Genomic DNA, 24421 nt, shown 5'->3' with positions numbered 1-24421 from the left:
CTTTACATGTTGCGTTTATATTTTTGTTCAGTATATTTATTATTGGTACTAGAATTAGAATGGAAGGGTTAAATGGAGAGCTGGTGACATGATGAGAATAGCACTTCTCGGCAGGGGATGCAATCGCTGTCATAATACTGGTTAGCTGAATGCAGAAAACTGCAGAGTTCTCCTTGGGACAGAAACAAACACACATAACTTGATCTCTCTCTCTCTCTCAGTCTCTGTCTCTGTCTCTGTCTCTGTCTCTGTCTCTGTCTCTGTCTCTGTCTCTGTCTCTGTCTCTGTCTCTGTCTCTGTCTCTGTCTCTCTTCATGTCCCTCGCTCCACCTCTCTCTCTCCTGAAGTAGGGTCCACTCGTCCAATAAACCCCCCGGAGCAACTCATTTAGAGGGAGAACAGAGAAAGTAAGGGATGAAACAGAGAATGTAAGGAATAAAAAACGACTTCTCTGCCAGAAGGCATGACGTAAGTCTTTAAATAGGAAATTCATTCATGGAAATTAATTTAGCCCTGAGCATTTTCTTTCTTTCTCTCTCTCTCTCTCTCTCTCTCTCTCTCTCTCTCTCTCTCTCTGTGTGTGTCTTTAAAAGAGCACCAGAGGACACACACATAAGCTGTTGAAAGACAAGTTGAAGCTCATCAACAGATAACCCAGAATCCTCTCAGGTCAGCTATCAGTTGAGTCAGACTTCACAGTAGGCTATGGGATGTAGGAAGAAACTTGATTATGCACATTGCCAATGGCTTTCTTGCACTGCCCCCGTGTGGTTTAATGGTTATGTGCATTCAACTTGAAAAAAGAGTGTTCACGTACAAGATTGGACAGTTTCTATGGATAGTGTGTAATACCATTATCTAACCACTAGATGGCGATACAACTCAGGGAGATGTATTACTGATTCAGCAACTCTTCTGTGACTTTGGCCTGGTTCTACATTTTACATTTTAGTCATTTAGCAGGCGCTCTTATCCAGAGCGACTTACAGTTAGTGAGTGCATACTTTTTTTTTCATACTGTCCCTGTCCCTAGCCACTTTACATAGCTCTTAGTCCAGGGGTAGGAAATTGCCACGGTTCCCAGGCCTAAATCTGTAACTGATTTGAGGGAGAGGGAATGTGAGGATATTAGTGCATCATGAAATGGAGTAGAGGTTCCCGGTAGTTCAAGAACCCATAGAGGCTGAAGTATGAAATGGCTCTGGATGCAAGGCATGGTGGCAGAGAGGATCAATTCAATGTTCTATGTACCTGAGGTTTACTGGAAAGCTAAAACAATGAAAGAGCTCTGCTTTGGCATGTTGGGTGAGTGCCAAACTGTTTATTTTTTAACAACCTTGGATACATTGAACATTGAACATGCATGCATGCCCATGTGGCCTACACCCCAAAATCAATGTTTATTTTCCCCCCTGAGAAATCTGCAGACCTTTAGAAAGATTTGGAAAGATTGGCATCATCTAATTCCATCCATCTTGGGTGAGCTTAATCTCAGATGCTGGAGCATTGTGGAATGGGCAGAACGCATAATAAGGGGTGATGTAGAGGGGATAAACTATCTCACCTGGTTACCATATAAATGTGTCTTCTCCTTATTCCAGTATCATCCCTAAACCCAGAGAGACATAGCTCCATCTGATCTCACACAGAAGACAGACAGCATGCATTTTTAAAGCTGCTTCACCTGATACATTTACAATCCACAGGTATCATGTACACACCTTCCATACACACCACACAATGCTTCTGACAACTCTGAAACACCCCTCAATGTTTGTCATGTATAAGTTAATTCATTGTTTATTCAATACTATGTCCAAATCCCTGTGTTTCAACATTATTTTCTACATACTGTATCTTGATCATGGATCTATTCTTCGCAGTTACTCAGTGCACTACATACAGTAGTTCTAATAATATCCATCACCCCTGCACCAGTGAAGCCCAGTTCTCAGCTCTACACAACTTCAAACTCTTACAGAAAACATTTCACACACACTGCTCTTTGAGAACACTTCCCTTTCCAAACCAGCACTGAACATAGCCTACAATTTGAGCAAAGCCCTACTCTTAGTTACTGCACGTGTGTGGGCAGACTTTAAATTAGACCAGCATCAAAATGGCTGGCCCTCTATTCTTCCGCTGGTTCCTGGGGCTGTTATTGGGAACTTTCGTGCTCAACAATTGAGCTTATTCATTTTACACACAAACAAAATTCAACCAAATCTGGCATGGGACAAATCAAACAGAACAACTAGGTCTGTGTTTAGTGATGTGGAACGTGAAAGATGCAGATAGAAATAGAATGAATAGAGCTGACATGATTCCCTACTCTATGACAAATACCCATATTTGTTCTACATGATACATTTCTATCTGAATGACATTGTGCAACGTTACATCCCCCTGAACAGGCCCCTTGACCCTGAGTTATTTAAACCTCTACTACACAGCCCTTTGGGACATTCCCACTTGGCAGAAACTGATTAAATCAACATTGTTTCTACGCATTTGGTCAATGTCAATGTAATGTGGAATCTACTTGGAAAATACATTGGATTTGCAAAAAGTCCTCAACTGTTGTTTTGAGGGTAAAATTTCAACCACAGGATTATGTCATCATGGTAACCAATTTTCAGCATAGACAACCTTGTATAAAATATGCTGAATTTGTACCTTTGAAACAACGTCAGGTCTTCAACGTAATATCCACTATAAGAAAAAAAACTATTGGCTAGGCAGCACCTCCTACTGGAGAGTTGATCAATCTTCAGCTACCCCTTCAGTCTCCCATCCCTGCTTATCTTTGATATTTGTCACTGACTATTACCAATGTGCTATCGTGAGAATGATTGTTGAGCAAATGCCACTTAATAGATTCACTATTGCTATCGAAGTCATTCAAAAAGGTAGGTTCAACAGAGAAAATTAAATGTAACCATACTTTATCAATCATATATCATCAATGATGCTATTTAAGCCTATACAGCATTTGGGAAGTCATCAACAACTATTGTTAAAATTCAGCCCAGGATTGAACTAAAAATAAACAATACATATAGGCCTAGGGTTTCAAGCTTTGGTTGATTTCAAATAGAATCTACAAATTAATAATATAGTGAGGGAAAAAAGTATTTGATCCCCTGCTGATTTTGTACATTTCCCACTGACAAAGAAATGATCAGTCTATAATTTTAATGGTAGGTTTATTTGAACAGTGAGAGACAGAAAAAAATCCAGAAAAACACATGTCAAAAATGTTATAAATTGATTTGCATTTTAATGAGGGAAATAGGTATTTGACCCCCTCTCAATCAGAAAGATTTCTGGCTCCCAGGTGTCTTTTATACAGGTAACGAGCTGAGATTAGGAGCACACTCTTAAAGGGAGTGCTCCTAATCTCAGCTTGTTACCTGTATAAAAGACACCTTACCACAAAAGCAATCAATCAATCAGATTCCAAACTCTCCACCATGGCCAAGACCAAAGAGCTCTCCAAGGATGTCAGGGACAAGATTGTAGACCTACACAAGGCTGGAATGGGCTACAAGACCATCGCCAAGCAGCTTGGTGAGAAAGTGACAACAGTTGGTGCGATTATTCGCAAATGGAAGAAACACAAAATAACTGTCAATCTCCCTCGGCCTGGGGCTCCATGCAAGATCTCACCTCGTGGAGTTGCAATGATCATGAGAACGGTGAGGAATCAGCCCAGAACTACACGGGAGGATCTTGTCAATGATCTCAAGGCAGCAGGGACCATAGTCACCAAGAAAACAATTGGTAACACACTACGCCGTGAAGGACTGAAATCCTGCAGCGCCCGCAAGGTCCCCCTGCTCAAGAAAGCACATATACAGGACCATCTGAAGTTTGCCAATGAACATCTGAATGATTCAGAGGAGAACTGGGTGAAAGTGTTGTGGTCAGATGAGACCAAAATCGAGCTCTTTGGCATCAACTCAACTCGCCGTGTTTGGAGGAGGAGGAATGCTGCCTATGACCCCAAGTACACCATCCCCACCGTCAAACATGGAGGTGGAAACATTATGCTTTGGGGGTGTTTTTCTGCTAAGGGGACAAGACAACTTCACCGCATCAAAGGGACGATGGACGTGGCCATGTACCGTCAAATCTTGGGTGAGAACCTCCTTCCCTCAGCCAGGGCATTGAAAATGGGTCGTGGATGGGTATTCCAGCATGACAATGACCCAAAACACATGGCCAAGGCAACAAAGGAGTGGCTCAAGAAGAAGCACATTAAGGTCCTGGAGTGGCCTAGCCAGTCTCCAGACCTTAATCCCATAGAAAATCTGTGGAGGGAGCTGAAGGTTCGAGTTGCCAAACGTCAGCCTCGAAACCTTAATGACTTGGAGAAGATCTGCAAAGAGGAGTGGAACAAAATCCCTCCTGAGATGTGTGCAAACCTGGTGATTGCCAACAAGGGTTTTGCCACCAAGTACTAAGTCATGTTTTGCAGAGGGGTCAAATACTTATTTCCCTCATTAAAATGCAAATCAATTTATAACATTTTTGACATGCGTTTTCTGGATTTTTTTTGTTGTTATTCTGTCTCTCACTGTTCAAATAAACCTACCATTAAAATTATAGACTGATCATGTCTTTGTCAGTGGGCAAACGTACAAAATCAGCAGGGGATCAAATACTTTTTTCCCTCACTGTATATATGTTGGATTTACATCTCCATCTTAACCAAAAATTTAATTAATAGATTTAAATCAAATCAAACTGTAAAAGTGTATTTAAAGTTTGATTTGATTTAATCCTATTCTTTAACTTTGATATTTGGTTGAAATGGAGACATGAATTCAACTTATTAATTTGTAGACAAACTGGAATTAAAGCCACACTCAGTGGCACATATGGAGCTATCCAAGCAGAAAATACATCTCCTTCAAAAGTTTATAATTGGTTGTGTTGACAACCAAACACAAGTCAATGTCACTTTTGCAATATGGTAAATAGCCTATTCACTTGTCAACAAGTTAACAAATGATATGTTGGTTTCACGTCTCTATCTCAACCAAAACTAAAAGTAAAAAAAATAGGATTAAGCCAGTGGCTCAGATGTAACTATCCAAGCAGTAGATACATCTCCTTTAAATGTTGTTATTTGGTTGCATTGTCAACCAAACACAATTACATTTTACTTTTGTAAGACAGTAAATAGCCTAATCTTAAAGCGATACTTCAGGATTTTTGCAATGAGGCCCATTATCTACTTTCCCAGAGTCAGATGAACTTGTGGATACCATTTTTATGTCTCTGTGTCCAATACTAACTAGCGTTAGCGCAATGACTGGAAGTGTAACAATTTAGCAATTTCACTAGCACTAGTTAGCAACTTCCTTCAAACTGCACGCAGAGACATAAAAATGGTATCCATGAGTTCATCTGACTCTGGGGAAGTAGATAAAGGGCCTCATTGCCAAAATCCCGAAGTATCCATTTAAGCCTGTCTTACAAACTAATGTAACAGTTTTTATTCAACCTTAAAATGAGTAACACATCCATGGACACATTTTAAGGTTACTGTAACAATAAATGTCTTCTTATGTAATCATAGAAAGTGTGCATGTTCAGGGTCGCAGGGGTGTGGACATCTTCACAATTGCTATAATAATCTGCACAGAATCTCAAACGGCATTGATGTACTTTAAACGGCACCATGTACTTTAATAATCTCAATTGCAATCCAGGTCATTTGGTTGTGCTATTATTTGAAGCACAGTGATAACACATTCAGTTGTTGTATAAATAAACAAAATATCTGACATTGTATTCCCATTTGAACTTTAGTGTGCTTTTAAATGGTTGAAGGCACCGTGGTAACACCTTTAGGTGACAACTAAACCAAAAATCAGACATAGATTTTCCATTGCAATTTGGTTGTGCTGTTAGATGGTTGAAAGCATTGCGATCACATTGGGAATTCAACAACATTTTGGTTGGAATCTCATAGATCAACCTATCTACCAAATATTATGCAATTACGCTCATTGGGTTGTTAGTGATGGACATCAGTTATTTATAATCAACTTTTCCCAGAAAACAACTCTCAGTCCAGTCTACTTGTGCAGCCTCTGTGGAGTACTCTTTATTCAAATTCAAATGTTCTCTATTGAAATGAATGACATTATCATTACTATTGCTCTGTGGCCGTGTAGCGTAGGCTAAATGCAGGTAATAGAGGCCTTGAAGAGATTAATGGATTCATGTCCTTGGAGGTCCACAATCATTCCAGCTCCTCACTTTGCTGTGGAGGGAGAAAAACATATGTGAAAGAAATTCTACACACATTCTAATAATCAAACAGTCTCAGCACAATCCTCTCATTCATCATGAGACAATCTCTTCAAATTTCAAGGATATTTGTAAACAAAGAAAAGCTATGACTAAAGACAGTATCAGAATACCCCCCTCCATGCTGTATTGTGTCATCAGTATAAAATGAAGGCATTTATTGTAGGCACAGCCCATGTCCCTCACTTCAAAATATTGACAGGCAAATGCTATACCATACATGTAGCCTAAAACCTGATGTATATTTGTCTGTTTCAAATTCTTTGCATTTAACATCAGATAGTTGATTGGACATTCTGATATTGGTGAAGAGGCTATTAATGTGCACTATTTTTCAAACAGTAGAACCACATTTATACCTGACTCTGTCTTCTGTGCAATTAATCTTGCAATTTAGATCTCCCGGGTAATCTGGTGCCTGGGGATACAGTGTCAGTACCCCAAGCCTTCCTCAGTGGAAAATAAAACCATTACAAATGCATAGCCTTCTATAGACACTCATGTAACTATATGCTGGTAGGCCGCGCATATTTCCCAGTAGAAAGTTACATTGTGGTCATTTCGGACACAAATTCGGGCAACTTGCATCCACACTGAGGGCCTCTTTTTGTTTTCTTAGCAGTGCCTTCTCAACCTATCCTTGAAAGGGGGGAGGGTAAATGGGTTGAACCACTGGGTTTGATGAGCAACTTAAACATCCAACCAAAAAGTAAATTATCATTCAAACTGCCCAATGGAAGCTTTGGAGTGTTGATGCTCCCCTCTCAGCGGTGACGATGGGCGGTCCTTTATGCCAAGGGCCACTCGGTTAGGTTGCGCATAGAATGCAGTTTCAGTTTGTTTTATTCACCATTTTGAGTAGCTGAAGGTAAAAATTTAAACTAAAATCGCGTTTGGAAGACAAATCGTTCCCGTATATTTAGTTTTACGCAGTAGCCGGGGCATTGGAAGGTCTGGTTGCGCCCTTTGGAGTTGCAGAGCGGGACGATTTTGTTTTTATTTTTCTGGATTTCCTTTCCCCTTTCTTACATTCTTAACCTCTACAGTATTTCTGCAAAATGTCAAGACCAGTGAGGTAGGTTTTTCTCATATGTCCTCCGCTGAGGCTGCACGATGTGCACGTTGCCTTTCGCAGGCAACACGCACGTCGCTACCATGTTGTGAATTTTGGTCACAGTTGTGTTTATTTGATTAAACATTTATGTAAATGTAATTTGTTTTCTTGTCGTGGACACACTTCATAGTATGATTCCTTACAATGTGGACTGTTCGCCATGGTTGGGTTGAAATGTCTTTATAGCGCGTTCATCTGGTGCAAATCATGCCTAAAAAAAACGATCCAACGCGAGCATCATTTGGTGCACTACTCTTATGTTTGTCGGATTTGCCATTGTTTTATATGTACCTGGACTGTGGTATGGCCTGGTATTTTGTGTGAAAGGGTAGGTAGACCAGACTGGGGAATATGGCTACCCATTCATCCACGGGAGCCTCAGAAAAGCTAATAAAAACCAAGGCTGGAGGTAGACATCGGCTCATGGGATTTGATCTTGTTAGCGCGACGTCTGCACTAGCGCCACATATCCACATTTAAAATGCAATTGTCTTATTTTAAATGGTCTTATTACTAGAGGACAATGAAATGTAAAAGGGCCGAAGGCAGCCTGTTGGTTTTCAGTGAAAACGCGGGAGGAGAAAGGGATAGCGGAGGAACTACATTTTCACTGATGGCAGTAAATTAACACTGGAAGTGTGTCAGAGGGGGCGGAGTGGCTTTAGAAGTCACCACACCCCCCAAGCATAGCTCTTCTCTGCCTGAAAAGACCGAAAGGGTCGCATTTGAGCAAATAACATTTATGCTACATATCTCAAGATAACCACTAACAAATGGACGTTACTTGTTGATACAATGTAGCATACTATCGAAAGCGAAGCACGCGCCCGCCGAATGTTGCAACACTGTAACCGCAAAGAGCCGATTAAACTCAACTCCACGGTTTACGATTATTTGAGCGGTGACTAGTGTGGGCGACCGAGGTCATAAGTACGTTTTTTTTATATATAAAAATGACATATTTCGGGCCGCAATTACTCTGAACAATCTCGTGTGTAACTGCGTGCTATTCGTTGGGTGCTGAAATCAGTCGTTTTTATATACATTTTAAAAAGACACTTAAATTGATGTGACATCGGAGCTCCAGGCCGCTCAACTAAATTTTAAATCGTGGAGTTTAGTTGGCTACCACAAACAATGAAACTGATATGCAAAAAAAAATAGTAGCAATGTGGCGTCGCTGTTTACCCTGCCCCGGTTCCTTCCAGGTAATTCGCGGGTCCCGGTCCCTCGATATTTTGGCTCGTTTGAGCTCATTACGGTCACTGTTCTAGTGGTGGTCAGCATTCGGCCTGTCTGTCTAAGGTCTTCACACGGTGGCGACAGGGCCTGCCCTTGTAATCTAACCGCTTGTAAAAGTATTTATTGCCCTGACCACCCTTCCTTGCTCGCGCTAGCTAATTTAACCATGTGGGGTACTGTTAGCCTATACTATTAGGTATAAGATGCCCAACTCTGTATGGTTCTTCTCATCTCCAGTAAGAGGATAATATATGCGTCAAAATGCAGGCAAAGATTTATGGTTCTGATCCATGTGTGTATATTACAGCAAAGCTATGTAGGCGTGTATTACATTGAGAATGGCCTGTGGTCAGCAGTGTGTCACCTGAAGTGCTGGTCTCCTGTGTGTGTGCAGGGGCGCAACTTTGGTTTTACATTACATTTTAGTCATTTAGCAGACACTCTTATCCAGAGCGACTTACAGTTAGTGAATTAGTGAACATGTTTATTTTTTATACACCCCCCGTGGGAATCGAACCCACAACCCTGGCATTGCAAACACCATGCTCTACCAACTGATCCCTGCCGGCCATTCCCTCCCCTACCCTGGACGACGCAGGGCCAATTGTGCGCCGCCCCATGGGTCTCCCGGTCGCGGACGGCTACGACAGAGCCTGGATTCGAACCAGGATCTCTAGTGGCACAGCTAGCACTGCGATGCAGTGCCTTAGACCACTGCGCCACTTGGGAGGCTAAGAAGTGGGGTGGGGAGATAACCTGACAGGAGGTTTGGGGGTCCTCCCTCAGAATTTTCTTGGCCATCTAAAGCTAATTTCGTGCATTTCTACACAGTCTAATATGACCCTTTTGCAGTCACTTTTATTGTAAATAAGAATATAATATGTTTCTAAACACTTCAACATGAATGTGGATGCTACCATGATAATGGATACATCTGAATGAATCCTGAATAATGATGAGTGAGAAAGTTATAGATGCACAAATATCATACCCCCTCAAATGCTAACCTCCCCTGTTATTGTAATGGTGAGAGGTTAGCATGTCATGGGGTATGATATTTGTGCGTCTAACTTTCTCACTGATTATCGTTCAGGATTATCCGTAATCATGGTAGCATTCACATAAATATAGAAGTGTTTCGAAACATTCTTATTTACAATAAACGTGACTCCAAAATGACACTATTGGGCACAAAATAATCTGAAACACAACAAAAACAAACAGCTAATGCATCCAACAAATTTGTAGAGTCATAAGCTTGATGTAATCATTGCGTGCTATGAATGTGGGACCAAATACTTAACTTTTTACTACTTTAAATACACATACAAGTGAATGTCTCAATACTTTTGCTCCTGTAAAATGGGAGGACTATGTACAAAAAGTGTTCTAATTTCTAAAAGGTTCACCCGATATGGATGAAAATACCCCCTCAAATTAAAGCTGTCAGTCTGCACTTTAACTTCATTGTCATTGTTTGATTTCAATTCCAAACTTGGAGTATAGAGCCAAAAGAAGAAAAAATGCTTACCTGTCCCAATAATTAGAGGGCACTGCAATTCATATCATAGGCCTAATAGTACTGTTGAGCTCTTTTTACTTGCACACAATATAGCTGGATTGCCCTGTCCTGCCCCTAGGGGTCCACTGCCCTGCAGAGCCCCAACTCAGCACACCCCACTCAGCTTTAGGATCTTAGTGAGACATTCATTATTAACCAACAGTCCGGCAGACCCCCAGGGCCATGACTGGACAGCCCAGCAGCTAGGGATTGCCTAAATAGGTATCTCCCCTGACGTGGGAATGTTTTCAAAACAGACTCCTTTTGTCGTACAGTATTCCATATAAGGCATCCAGACCTTATGAAAGTTGCACAGTATACCTTTTAATCTTGTAATAAATCAAATCTAGTGATACGTGACATTTCTGCCATCCATTGTGGGAGGATAACCAACCTTCCAATTAATGGTAATGCATTTCTTAGCCACTATAAATGCTAGGTTGCAAGTCTCCAGTATCAACATTTCCAAGCAAACAAAAAATTGCGACGTGCTGTGATAAAAGAGCATACTCTTTGCCAGAATTCAGCCAGCCTTCACAAGTGCATAACATATGCAGATATGTCCCCTTTTTGTGTTTTACACCTCCAGCAGAGGAATTACATTTCTGATTCCATGATATTCAGTTTCACTAACATATGAATGGTCTTCAACTGCAGTAATTTATGTCTGAGATTATATGAACATGACTGGGCATTCAAACATATTTGTATCCATTCATTATCATCAATAGTGTCTTCCTCAGATTTTTGTTAGGCATGTTTTGTGTCATTGGAAAAAGCCTATCAACCCTTGATACAGTTTGGAAATCAACTTTTGTCAGACTGCCTTAAAATAGAATAAAGTGTTGCACCTAAAAAAGTTCACCTCAGCTCCATCACAGACTGGTCTTCCCTGGTTGCCTGACCATGCTGAGACCCCTGTCACCATCTGATCCTTCTCAGATGAGGCATGACAAAGAATTAACCTTGGTGTACATTTATACATTGATTATATTCTTGGATAATATAATGGTTCAATAATTGAAATGACCATTATTCATTTACGTCATTTAGCAGACGCTCTTATCCAGAGTGACTTACAGTTAGTGAATGCATACATGTGTTTATTTTTATTTATTTTATACTGCCCCCCCGTGGGAAACGAACCCTCGTCCCTGCCGGCCAAACCCTCCCCTACCTTGGATGATGCTGGACCAATTATACGCCGCCCATGGGTCTCCCGGTCGCGGCCGGCTGCGACAGAGCCTGGACTCGAACCAGGATCTCTAGTGGCACAGCTAGCACTGCGATGCAGTGCCTTAGACCACTGCGCCACTCTTGTTGGACACCTGTCACCATCTGATCCTGCTTAGACATGATGACCATAGTGTTCTGTACTGACTGTGCACCATGACAGTGAACCCTGTAGATCTGTTTATAGCTACTATGTCAGTGTGAAAAGTAGGGAATTAGCTAGGGAAACTGGCAGATCAATAACGTTACATTGCTATACTGTCTCTAATAAAAACTCACATTGCTCTGTCAAAAAATGTCCGAATCGTTTGGCCGCTGGTTTCACTGTTTGATTCAGGTCTAGTGTGATTGAGGCAAAAATAATAGCTGAAGTTATTGAGCTAGCTAGCTAACGCTAGCCAACTTTTGGCTAGCTCTAATGGTACCTCAGCTGGCGAAAACTAGCTAAGTTTATTTACTTCTGTTGAAACAGGACAAAACCAAGGCTACAAAACATTTCCATACACACAACAGTTGTTAGATACTGCTACCTGACAGATGGCAACAGGCTAGAGCTGAACTGGCTGTGGTAGCTACTAGCCAGCAAGCTAGTTCATTCACTTCAGACAGAACTTCAATTGATAGGGGATGAAACATGTAACACATTAGCTGACATTACATGTCAGTTATACTACTAACTCAGCACTGGGAATAAAACTTGTTTTCTTCTATTATGTCAAACAGCAGTTACCTTGCCAGCTACATCAGTCAAATAAAGAGTAGCCAGTTTTTGCTCTGCTTGCTTTTACAACTCAGAGAAAAAGCACAACACACACAGACAACAGCTGCCGTTCGCACGTTCTGTGGTATCCGCGCGGTCCTAAATCCAGCCAGCTGATACCGCCAAACAGCCTACCGCTCTAAGGCGTCTGCATGGACCTAAATCACACAGATGCAACTTTTTATATCACAGTGCAATGATAGAACTGGGGGGCACAAAAATGTAATTTCAGAATGTGGGGGGGGCGGGGGTCATGTCCGCCAGTCCCCAGTGAAAGTTGCGTGCCTGTGTGTGTGTGTGTGTTCACCCATTCCACTCATCCACTATCCCAAATGAGCCCTTGAAACTGGAGAAGTGGGACACCAGTGTCCAGTTTACTAGAGAAACTCTGTGTCTGTGTGAGGGAGCTTTAATATTAAATCGCATGCAACACATGCTGCTGATACATGGTTGACCACTGAGTGTAGTGGAGTAGAGGGAGCTGAGGTTTAATAAAACCCTGCTGCGCCTGAAATCTTTGCCTGCATTTTGACGCATATATTATCCTCTTACTGGAGATGAGAAGAACCATACAGAGTTGGGCATCTTATATGAACCAGATTCATAGAGTTATGTTTATCTCATCTCTAATCTGAAGACTTCTGTTAGTTCCCAGGACCAATGCCCGATCATCAGTGGGCTAACATGGTCTTGAGTCAACACCATGAGATGTTTTTCAGGCCAATATTCCAGCCAGCACGGTAGTGTTCGGAGTGGCATGATATTGTGAAAAGTGAATTTCTGAATTAGAACTAGGTAGGCCTACATTGCTAACATTCTATAATTGGACTCACATAAAGCATTGGACATTGATCATGATCCTTCATTTATCTTTAATCAACCCTGTGTGTTGAGATTGGTGCAGATGAATAGCCACATTAGACTATGAATTTGTACCCTTTAGCCTTATTGTGTCCTCTGTGAGGAGAGGGCAGAGTAAGATGACTGGGTCACCCTGACCGCATGTAACCTGTACGGTAGTGAAAGGCTGTGATTATTATTATTTATGCATGTTTTGTCCTATGACAACAGTCCTCATCCTACCGACTAGAAACAGGAAAGGGAATTTCTGATTGGCTGTTTTGTTTACTTCACAGGAACAAGAAGGTGGTGAATTACTCACAATTCCAGGAGTCTGATGATGCAGGTGAGAGAGAGCAAGAGTGGGTGTGTGCAACTACAACCCCTCTCCCCTGTAGCTAAGCTGTGAGTGTGTAACCCCCTTTTCCTTCCCCTGTAGATGAGGAGTATGGGAGGAACTCAGACAAGCCTAAGAAGCCTCGTGCGGCTCCTCGCGAGGTGAAGCGCAAGCGGTCAAAGAACTCGCAGGAGGACAGGTGAGCCCAGAGAACAGCAGCACAAGGCTGAATCCTAACTCTCAGGAGGACAGGTGAGCCCAGAGAACAGCAGCACAAGGCTGAATCCTAACTCTCAGGAGGACAGGTGAGCCCAGAGAACAGCAGCACAAGGCTGAATCCTAACTCTCAGGAGGACAGGTGAGCCCAGAGAACAGCAGCACAAGGCTGAATCCTAACTCACACTTCAGTGAACATCTCCCATTGTCATCAAGCATGATTTAGAAATACGAGTTGAGGGCTCTCCACTCAAGATTAGGTGGTTCTATAATAGCCAGCCTTAATGTGTAGAGGAGCTGTATCAGATTCCTGTGGTTCTTGTTGCTCAGTTGTTGTTTTTGGTTTCAGTGAGGATTCTGATGAAAAACTCTCCAAATCCAAAAATGATTCAGCAGGTAAGCCATTCTGATTCATCAACTGGTTGATTAACAATATTATGTTAGTTAAATCTTGATTTGTGATAAATCTATGATACCTTTCAGAAGTGGAGATTTTGTTCAGGCTTAGTCTTGGGGTTAGGGAAAATGTCCTGAAGAGGAGGCAAACTTTATAGGGGTTTGGGTCCAACTAGGTGTAAGAGCTATGGAAAGGGGACTAGGGATAGGAGAAGTTTTGGGACCGTGCTAGTGGTGAATGTTTCTGTTTGGTTGCAGATGACTTTGGTAGTGATGAAGGCAATGACTTTGGAGAGGAGGATGACGAGGATGGAGGGAGTGACTTTGAAGCTAAACGAGGGAAAAAGGGAAAAACAGCCAAGGTGGCAAAGCCCACTAAGAGAACGCCCAAGAGAAAACGACCCGCAGGTAAGACTCATAGACTGAGGTGTGTGTGCCAGTTATAATGACTGTGTGTTATAATAATAATAATATAATATGCCATTTAGCAGACGCTTTTATCCAAAGCGACTTACAGTCATGTGTGCATACATTTTTACGTATGGGTGGTCCCGGGGATCGAACCCACTACCCTGGCATTACAAGCGCCATGCTCTACCAATTGAGCTACAGAGGACCACACTACATAACCTGACTACATCTTTCTGTGTGTAGATGACAGTGATGAGGAGGTGAGTCGTAAGGTGCGTACGGTGCGCCAGGCTGCCACCAAGGCCGTGTCCAAACAGAGAGAGATCCTGCTGGGAGACGGAGGCAGCGAGGACGAGGAACGCAAAGACCAGGAGGAGGCCTTCCCAGACCGTAAGTCAACCACTCAAAATGGGCCTACCTGGACCACTCTACACTATAGGACTACTGACACAACCACAAAAATGTACACTGAAACTAAGTTATCCACACAGCACTGAGCAGGCCTACATGGATCGTAAGTCAACCACTCAATATTACATTGACCGTATATCAACCACAGTGCTTTACAAACTATAGATAAACCACATGAATGGCTTTCATGGACCATAAATTAAACCACTATGGAAACTGACATTTGTCAGGTGAAATGACCAATAATCACTAGCTCGTCCCTCTCCTCTCTAGCTGATGAGTCGGGCAGTGATGAGGACTTCATGGTTGAGGATGATGATGATAGTGACTACGGCCGCTCTAAGAGCAAGAGGAGCAGCAAGAAGGTGATGAGACGGAGCAGGCCGGAGAGGAAGGAGAAGAAATCCCCCAAACCACGACTAAAGGCCACCGGTAGGACCGCTCACTATGAATCAATCACCCACCCATATCCTTCAGAACTAAAAGCATAGGTTGTTGTACAGGCCATTTTTAGATAAAGTTTTAGTATCCTTCCAGCCTCAAAACATAATTGAATTAATGTGTATCCCTAACTGTGTGTGTGTGCCTCTCCTCTCCCAGTGACCCCCAGCCCAATGAAAGGAAAGGGTAAAGGTCGCCCAAGCGCCGCCAAGGCCACAGAGAAGAGCTCGCCTGAAGAGGAGGAGCCAGAGAGCCCTCTGGAGGAGGAAGAAGAGGAGGAGGAGGAGGTGGTGAAGAAAGACTCCTCCCCCGCTCCCAAGAAAACAAAGGAGGCACCTGGGAAGGAGAAGAAGGAAAAAGAAGACGCTGAGGAGGAGGAGGAGGAGGAGGAGGAAGAGGAGGACGGTTCGGAAGAGGACGCGCCCTCTGGGGAAGACTAGCCCCACAGAAGTTCCACCTCTCTCCCCTTCCACATCTTTCTCTCTTAACCTTAAGTTTTTTGTTTTGTTTCTCTTGGTTTAGAGGGTTTTATTTCGGTTTCCGTGGTGGCCTGGCTCAATGTTTTGAACCTCATGTGGTTTTGTTGTTTAGTGTTAGTTTATATCTTCCTTACTGACTGACTGACTGAGGACAGTGTCTGTGTGCATGAGAACATGTATACCACCATATGGCTGTGAAGGATGGAAGGAAAGAACAAGTGAGATTTGACTCTCTGTCCCATCCCCTCATCACTGTCCCCTCTGCTCAGCTACACCTCCACTGGCTCACCTTTCCTCTCATTTCTCATCTCCCTCTCTGAAGTGACTGCATTAGTCTTTCCTACAAAAGTCTGTGTGAATCTCAGAAAACACTTTCTTTAAGCTTCGTTAGTTTGCCTTTCTGAGAGGTCAGTGCTAGTAGGCATCCGTCCACAACAGTCGCTTGGTGTGTAGAGTCGTTAGTTTTCACTCTGCAGGCTGATAGCTGTGTGTGTGCAAGTGAGCCTTCTATAAAAAATAAAACTTTCTACAGCCCTTTTCTTTCTACTCCTGTTCTCTGTCCCCTCTCCTCCTCAAGTAATCTCTGGTCTGAGATGACTGGATAGGTGAAAGCTATGTAGTGTAACCCTTGCTTTTGCCTATCCAGTAGTGTTAGATCAGTGATTACTAACTGAGCCCTGGGTTTGTTCAGCCAGTCTGAGTTATGGTCTCCCTCTCCATTGTCAGTGGACTGCTGGTGTTCAATCAAAGCACTTTATTCACTGTGCGACACCACCCATTGGTTCAGTCGCAACCCACCGCTGACCAATCAGAGAGGGCCACACTGGAGACTCTTGAGGGAGGATATGACGTCTGTGTTTCCTGTCTGTTTATTTCCCTGTATCTAGATTGTCCTCACTGAGGTCCTGGGCCCACTAAACCCATAGCACTGTGCAGACAGACACTGTGCTTTTGAATCTCTCAAACACAACACGTTTTAACAGGAAGGTTTTATGGTTGTTAATTGTAATGTTAATTAGTTAAATTAATGCTCTGTTATATTTCCCCATACTCTTGAGGTTATGCTCTGGCCCTGTGTCAAGGACCTTGAGTTTAACACATACACAAGCTTGTTTTGTTATTGAATATGTAACTGTTCAGTAATGTGCTAGAAGGAACAGAGTTGAAGATCACTGCTTTGGAGTAGCAGTGTGTTATAGTGCTTTAGACAGAGTGAGTGTTCTGAGCTTCTGCTATGAGCTGTAAATGGTTAATGATGTGGTGATTGAGGGGGTCATGGAAGCAGGTGCTAGATCAGCCCGCCGAGAACCTCTTCTTTCTGGGTGTTTACTGTGTGCTGGTATTACCACAGTGTGAGGGTGTGATGGAGCACACCATCAAGGGGTTTGGGTCCTCACCCTAGACCCTCTACCATTGGTTTGTGGTTCAGAGATGTTTGGATGCCTCTTTGCTGGGCGTGATACATACATACATACACACACACAGAGCATCCTCGCTTGTTCAACCCTTTGTGCCAGGCATCCCCAAGCTTTTTTAAATAGAATTTAATTTTGAGTCCCCAAATTGATTTTTTTTTTTTGGTTGGTTTGCTTTACTTCTCTATTCAGATTTTTTTGTAATGTTTGTTTTTTAAGAAAAGAAATAAAATTTATCTTGATTTTAAAGAAAAGTCGACCCTATCCATCTGTTTTTCTGCTGTGTTATGACTGTCTGGGAGAGCAGACCCAGCAATCCCTCCTTTCTGTTCCACTCTCTTCCTTTCTCTCATTCTGCACTCAGCTCATACTCACTCCCTCTCACAGAAGCTTGATGCCAGCTATTGTTTTGCTCCACACCTCCGCTCTCCTCCACAACCAAGAAACACTAGCTGTATTTCCCCTACTCTGCCCTTCACAGATCTGATATGACTGGATAGGTGACAGCAATATAAAGGAATATAGGTCAAACCACTGCTTATGCCTTCCCGGTTGTTTCTGATCTACAAATAGGAGTATACAAGAGCAGAAGTGAGAGAGACTGCATGAAATGAGTGCAAGAGATTGTTTCGGTGTTACTGAAAAACATTTTAGCCAAACCTATGGTATCATAAAGCGTTCTTGGTCTATCTGGATTCATTATTGTTTTAGCTGAGAATGAACTAGTTATTAAAACAAGTTTGGATGATTAAAGATTGAATCTGTTTTTTATTGCCTTATTTTCCCTTGGTCCTGCTGAACGAGAGGAGGCACTGTGTATGGTGTGATACATGTAGACTGGAGGGGATGTTAGTGGGGTTAGGGTGAATACTAAACCAATCCCTAGCCCCCTAATCCTTAGGCAATCATGTAGATCTGAAATGATTCCACCAAAATTCCACCCAGTCTACAGTACTGCCTAGGGCGTTAGGGGTCGCTTTGACTGCTCTGCCTCTTGGATGATGACCAACTGAAGCCATAGTATCTGACATAGAAAAAGAGGAGGGGGTGTCTGACGTGTAATAAAATAGAAGACCTAGCTGACCGAGATCAAAGCTGTCATTATACCAGCGGAGGACTGTATGTATATATTTTGTTGGCCTATCCTTCAGGCCCAATTATGTGTTCTGATCAATACCAAATCACTCAAGACCCCAAGACTGCAAACAAGTGCCCTAGAAGCTGTTTGAGCAGACCCAAACCGAACCTTGGTTCTGGTGCACTTTCACTGGTACCCTCCTGACTGCAGTGGATACGTTTATATGCCTAATTCCAAACAGACCCCTAGACCCTTTACCATAGTGCTTATACCTATTCAATCCTTTTCTACACAAGGGCCTTGGGGTTAGGAATATATTTAGATTGCTCATCTTAGTATAGGGCTTTATCATGTCACTGAATGCTTGTACTGTATGGGGTTTCTGTGCAGGGGCTCCCACAGAGCACTTCCATACAGGAATATGAGATCCAAACTACTGAGCTTCTTTTCTGCTCGATAACCGAATGATTAATGTCACTGGTGTCCCAGGTCTGAATCAGGCCCTTTTTTAGAGGGGAAGGATGAAACCAAGCAGTGCTGGGGACCTCCAGGCTCAGATTTGAATCCCCCTGTTTAACATGAAGACATAACCATGATAAATAATGGATTTGCTTTTTCTTTCCCATGCTTTCTTCAGTATCCCTGCATTTATATTGCTTTTCATTTGTTTTTTCTATGTATCTTGCATTTACATTGCTAGTACAATTTAAGCAAAATTGTGATTCTTACAGGTGATGGTGCCGAGAAGCTTTTGTCAGTGGTGTGGAAAGGGAACGCTGAACTGTTTAATCTTTTGCATGTTGTGGAAAAGTGAGCAGTGATGATGATGATGATGAAGGCAATATTGTGGTCTTACAAAGTAACCACGACAACAATGATGTTGATGACGTTTTGGTTTCCCGGCTTCTAATAAAGGCAACCTACTTTTTATATGGATTCAACTAGTTGTTTTCTGATGTCGACCTCTGTGTTTTATGTGTGAGTGATTTGGGGCTCATAGAGTACCACAGTATTATGAGTCATAATACCCATAAAACCTAGCAGTCAAACAAGGAAATGGTTCCATTCATTTTTCCCATAGGGGATTTTAGAAACACTGTTTTATGTAGGCTTACCCTGGTGTGACATTTTGATAACTGTGTAATCTCTCTAGGACAAGGTGACTTTTATCAATATATTCGCCTGCATTTATCCCCCCCCCCAAAAAAAAAAAATGTGGCTATCATAAAGACTACAAATGCCATGATGATCTGGACGAGACTGCCAAATAGAGCCAAAGGTAAGATTATCTAGATTAACTATCTAATGTTAGCTAAATTTAGTAATGAATACATTTGCTACATTCATTTAAATTGACAATTCTGTGAAATGCCTTGTGCAAGTTTTAAATTGACACAATACCTGTTAGCAAAGGTGTCAGCTAGAGATGACGTGCAGAGATTTGTAATCTTGCATGATGTCTACTTTGATGCTAATTAGAATGTACAAATCTGAGAGTAAATAGTGCAGAATATATTGATAAAAGTCACTTTGTCCAAGAGAGACTTACATGGTTATCAAAACATCACGCCAGGGTAAGCCTACAGGAAACACAGCCCTTATTTAAATTGTTCCCTATGGGAAAAACGATTGGAACCATTTTCCTGTTTGACCGCTAGGTTTTATGGGTATAATTGACACCCCCACTGTGGGGCTCTATTCTAGGAAACTTTTTCTCCAAGGGCCCAACCTCGGCACTACTCACTGTTAGCCACACAGTGGCACTGTTTCCATGTAGTCCACGGGTGCATCACAATAATCTAGTCTTGGGTCCTCATCCCCTTTAACACTCCTTTGTAGTGTGACGACCCTCCCACTCTGTCTGCCGTATTCTCTCTTTGTTCTTGTTTCCTTGTTAGGATGCCGGTGGGCGGAGTTGGGAGGGTCGTCAGCTACATGGGAAACACCTGGGCCGGGTGTGTCCCAGGATAAATGGACCTCTTCCACATTCATTAGGGAGACTCTCTCCAGGCAGATACTTTGATTTTGGTTGTGATATTTTTGTGGCCTTTTTGGGTTGTTTGCTTTGGCACTTATCAACACTTTTCTATATTACATTTATGCAAGCAAACACTCACTTACACTACTGATTACTGATTACACACCCCATTGTTATTTCAGTTAGTTACTTTAATTAATAAATATATACTTTGAGTACTCCTTGTCTCCACGTGTCTCCCTTTTGTTACGAACTTGAGCCGGTTCGTGACAAGTGGGGGCTCGTCCGGGATTTTGAACTGGTTGTGTTTGGGAGAACGTGGAGTTAATGTCCAATTCTGTAGGGTTTTTCTTTGTAAATTTTGTTAGTTTGTTTGAGTTTGATAGGGCAGTATTGGTTGCCTTTGGGTTTTGTACTGCGTTGGAGAGAGTACATTGGTTAGTTTCCAGTCCCTGCCCAGCCTGGAAACTCTTGCTCTACTCGCTGTTGGGACATCGGGCTGAGGTGAGTACAATCGGCTGTGTACCTCAGTGGGAGATTGGGTAGGGTAGTGACATTTGCTACCCGGAGCTATAGCTTTTTCCCCTGATAGGCTTAGTGACGTGTTTTGTTTTGGGATACGTTGGGCATGGTTAAATGTTTGTTATTTTTGTGTGGTGTCAGTGGACTGAGCAGTTGTCTCGGGGCACATCCGTGGCTTGGGGAAATCTACCAGCGTGCTGGGGGTTTAATTCCTTGCCAGCGGGCTACAGTGCGTAATTACCCACCGCAAATCTGCACGAAGACTAGGGTTGAGTTATTGTAGGTTTTGGGGAAGCTCCATATCCCAGCTCTTTTCTGTGGTGCTCGGTGTGATTGTATTTCTCTTGTGTCTGGTGTGCTCAGCAGAGGGGTTGAGAAAGATTATTATGATATATATATATTTAATTTTTTTTCCCCTGATTATGGCGTCTAATGTAGATGAGTTCATTCGCTTTCCATCAGAAGAACTGTTAGAATTATGTACTAAAGAACAGCTGTTGAAGGTTGCTGAACACTACAAGGTTGAAATTAGTGATAAACGCCTAAAAAATTCTATTAGGTTAATATTGAAGGCCAATTTGATGGAGAGTGGTATTCTGGATGTTACCACTGGGGCAGCCTCTGCTGAGGACACGTTGTCTCCCCGATATGTTACAATGACCGCTCCATCGGTTAGTCATAGTAGTCTTCTTTTTGAACAGCAGAAAGAACTGCTTCTGTTACAGCTAGAGCATGGACAAAGATCTAAAATGGAGTATGAACAAGCTAAAATGGAGCATGAACAAGCTAAAATGGAGCATGAACGAAATGGACAAAGAGCTAAAATGGAGCATGAACAAGCTAAAATGGAGCATGATCGTGTAAAATATGAAAGGGAATTGGAATTTAAACAGGATATGGAGCGTGCTAAAATCAAGCTGCAACAAGAGCGACTAGAGTTGGTTAGGGAAGGAAAGCTCTCAGGGGAGAGTTTGCTCTGGGAAGGTGACCCAGAGTTACCTAGGGGTCGTTCCTCTTTTGGTCGTAATCCAGACACATTTGATATTGTTGGGAATTTACAGTTGTTGCCCCAGTTTAATGAAAAGGACCCGGAGACATTCTTTTCGTTGTTTGAGCGTGTTGCTGACGCTAGGAGTTGGCCTGATTCTGATCGCACTTTGATGTTGCAGTGTGTGCTGACTGGTAAAGCGCAAGAAGCATATTCAGCTCTTAGTGTAGCAGACAGTGTTAGTTATGAGAAGGTTAAAACGGCTGTGTTACAGAGTTATGAATTGGTCCCTGAGGCTTACCGCCAACGATTTAGAACTTTAAAAAGGGATGATCAGCAGACTCATGTTGAGTTTGCGCGAATATTATCTTCACAGTTCAATCGCTGGTGTTCCGCCTCTGCAGTTATGACTTTCCAAGGGCTGTGTGATCTGATTATGTTAGAACAATTTAAGGACACAATCCCTGATCGTATAGCGACGTACATTAACGAACGAAAAATAAAGACTGTCGCTGAAGCTGCGGTTTTGGCAGATGAATATGTGTTGACTCACACACATTTTTTTTGCAGAACCCCGTATTCGGAGTGAGTGGGGGTGTTTGCAGAGATTTGGGCCTCGCTCGCCGAGATACTTCGGTTCCCGGGCAGAGTTTCATTCAACTGGGGTTGAGCCTGATACCCGTGGTAAAACTGACTTTGGTCAAGAGTGTCACTACTGTCGAGAATTAGGTCATTGGAAAAATGAATGTCCGATTCTTAGGTCTAGGGGTAAATTCAGTACAGGTGCTTATGGTAAATCGAGGCCTATAGCGTTAGCAGCGCCTGTTCCACATCAGTTCACTCCTGACGCATTGTCTCATGCCCAGAGCCATGTGAAGGGCTATATTGATCCCTAGTATTTACCTTTTGTTACGGAGGGTTTTGTGTCTATGGTAGGAAGTAAGAACCTAGTGCCAGTAAAGATCCTAAGAGATACAGGTGCCTCTGAATCATTTGTGTTGGAATCTGTGTTACCCTTCTCTGCGGAGACTGATTCGGGGAATAGTGTTCTAATTAGGGGAATAGGTTTGAACACTCTGTCAGTTCCATTGCATAAACTGATGTTGGATTGTGGACTGGTGAAAGGTGAGGTTGTTGTGGGGGTGCGTCCTTCATTGCCTATTGAGGGTGTTGACGTGATCCTTGGAAATAACTTGGCTGGGGAGCGTGTGTGGCCTATCGTGTTTCCATCTTTAGCGGTTTCTACTAAGCCTTCAATTGTAGGGATTCCTGATGAGAGTGCGCAGAATTTCCCAGAGGTGTTTTCTGCGTGTGCAGTGACGCGTTCTATGATCCCTGATGACTTGGTCACGGAACTGGCTAACGAGAATACCATAAAGAAGTCTGTTACTGTTTTCCCTGTTATCCCGTTATCCGTATCCCGCTCCGATTTAATCGAGGCGCAACGGGCTGACCCTACATTAGAAGAGTTGCGGGACCAAATTGTGCCTGTAGAACAGTTGGGAGATGTCGCACAGGGCTATTTTCTCCAAGAGGAGGTCCTGATGAGGAAGTGGATGTCTCATGGTAGTTGTTTTCTGGGGGAGGCGATTAGTCAGGTTGTGGTACCAGTTAGGCTTCGTGAGTTGGTGCTGACAACTTCTCACAACGACGTTGCTGGGCATATGGGTGTGAGAAAAACCTACAATCGCATATTACGACATTTTTTTGGCCAAGATTAAAGAGGGATGTTTCTGATTTCATCAAAACTTGTCACACCTGTCAATTAACTGGTAAACCTAATCAAGCTATTAAGCCGGTACCACTGTTCCCTATTCCTGTACTCAGTAAACCTTTTGAGTATTTGATTATTGACTGTGTTGGTCCTCTGCCTCGTTCTAGAAAGGGTAGTAATTATTTGTTGACTGTGATGTGTCAGACCACTAGGTTTCCTGTTGCCTACCCTCTCCGGTCTATCACGACTAAGGCTGTGTTAAAAGCTTTGACTCAGTTTCTCTCACTGTTTGGAATCCCTAAGGTCATTCAAAGTGATCAAGGATCTAATTTCACCTCTAATCTCTTTGGACAGGTTCTCCAACAACTCCATATTAAACACAACTTGTCTAGCGCTTATCATGCCCAAAGTCAAGGAGCACTGGAACGTTTCCATCAAACACTTAAGTCTTTGTTGAGAGCTTATTGTACTGAGATGGATAAGGATTGGGAGGAGGGGTTGCCTTGGTTACTGTTAGCTGCTAGGGAGGTTTCACAGGAGAGCACGGGTTTTAGCCCAAATGACCTAGTGTTTGGACATCGGGTGCGTGGGCTTTTATCTGTTCTCCAGGATGACTGGAAGTCTCCCGAGCCTCCTCAGTCCCTGTTATCATATGTGGGTGATTTTCGGCGACGCTTGTATGCCGCTGGTGAAATGGCTAAAGAGGAGCTATCATCTTCACAGGACAGGATGAAGAGCATATATGATCGCCGAGCTGAGCCTCATCACTTTAGTCCAGGTGATCAGGTTCTGGCTCTGCTGCCAATTGTTGGTTCTCCTTTTCAAGCCAAGTTTCAAGGTTCATATACAGTGGTGCGCCAGTACACTGAGCAAAATTATCTAGTTGCCACTCCAGAACGGAGGAAAGCACACCAACTGTGCCGTGTAAATTTGTTAAAACCCTATTATGCACGTTCCTCTG

At 42.8% G+C, this 24421-nt stretch overlaps 1 protein-coding gene across 1 annotated transcript; it reads left to right on the top strand.

The window, feature by feature from the left end:
• The first annotated feature begins 7151 nt into the window (after positions 1-7151).
• On the top strand, positions 7152-19188 carry LOC121577672 (nuclear ubiquitous casein and cyclin-dependent kinase substrate 1). The gene is made up of 8 exons (XM_041891443.2): positions 7152-7399; positions 13371-13420; positions 13514-13610; positions 13977-14023; positions 14282-14431; positions 14678-14824; positions 15119-15277; positions 15446-19188. Exons 1-8 carry the CDS (start codon positions 7383-7385, stop codon positions 15724-15726), a joined length of 948 nt encoding a protein of 315 aa, XP_041747377.1. The 5' UTR covers positions 7152-7382; the 3' UTR covers positions 15727-19188.
• The last annotated feature ends 5233 nt before the right edge of the window (positions 19189-24421 follow it).

The sequence above is a fragment of the Coregonus clupeaformis genome, chromosome 12 (assembly GCF_020615455.1).
Source record: "Coregonus clupeaformis isolate EN_2021a chromosome 12, ASM2061545v1, whole genome shotgun sequence".
Classification (NCBI taxonomy): domain Eukaryota; kingdom Metazoa; phylum Chordata; class Actinopteri; order Salmoniformes; family Salmonidae; genus Coregonus; species Coregonus clupeaformis.
This window is presented reverse-complemented; position numbering and strand designations above follow the sequence as displayed.

Bases quoted from the DNA above. Each gene is read 5' to 3' on its own strand.
- LOC121577672 (XM_041891443.2), top strand. The intron at 14,825-15,118 runs GTAAGTCAACCA...TCTCCTCTCTAG, and splicing joins GGAGGAGGCCTTCCCAGACC to CTGATGAGTCGGGCAGTGAT. The intron at 15,278-15,445 runs GTAGGACCGCTC...CTCCTCTCCCAG, and splicing joins ACCACGACTAAAGGCCACCG to TGACCCCCAGCCCAATGAAA.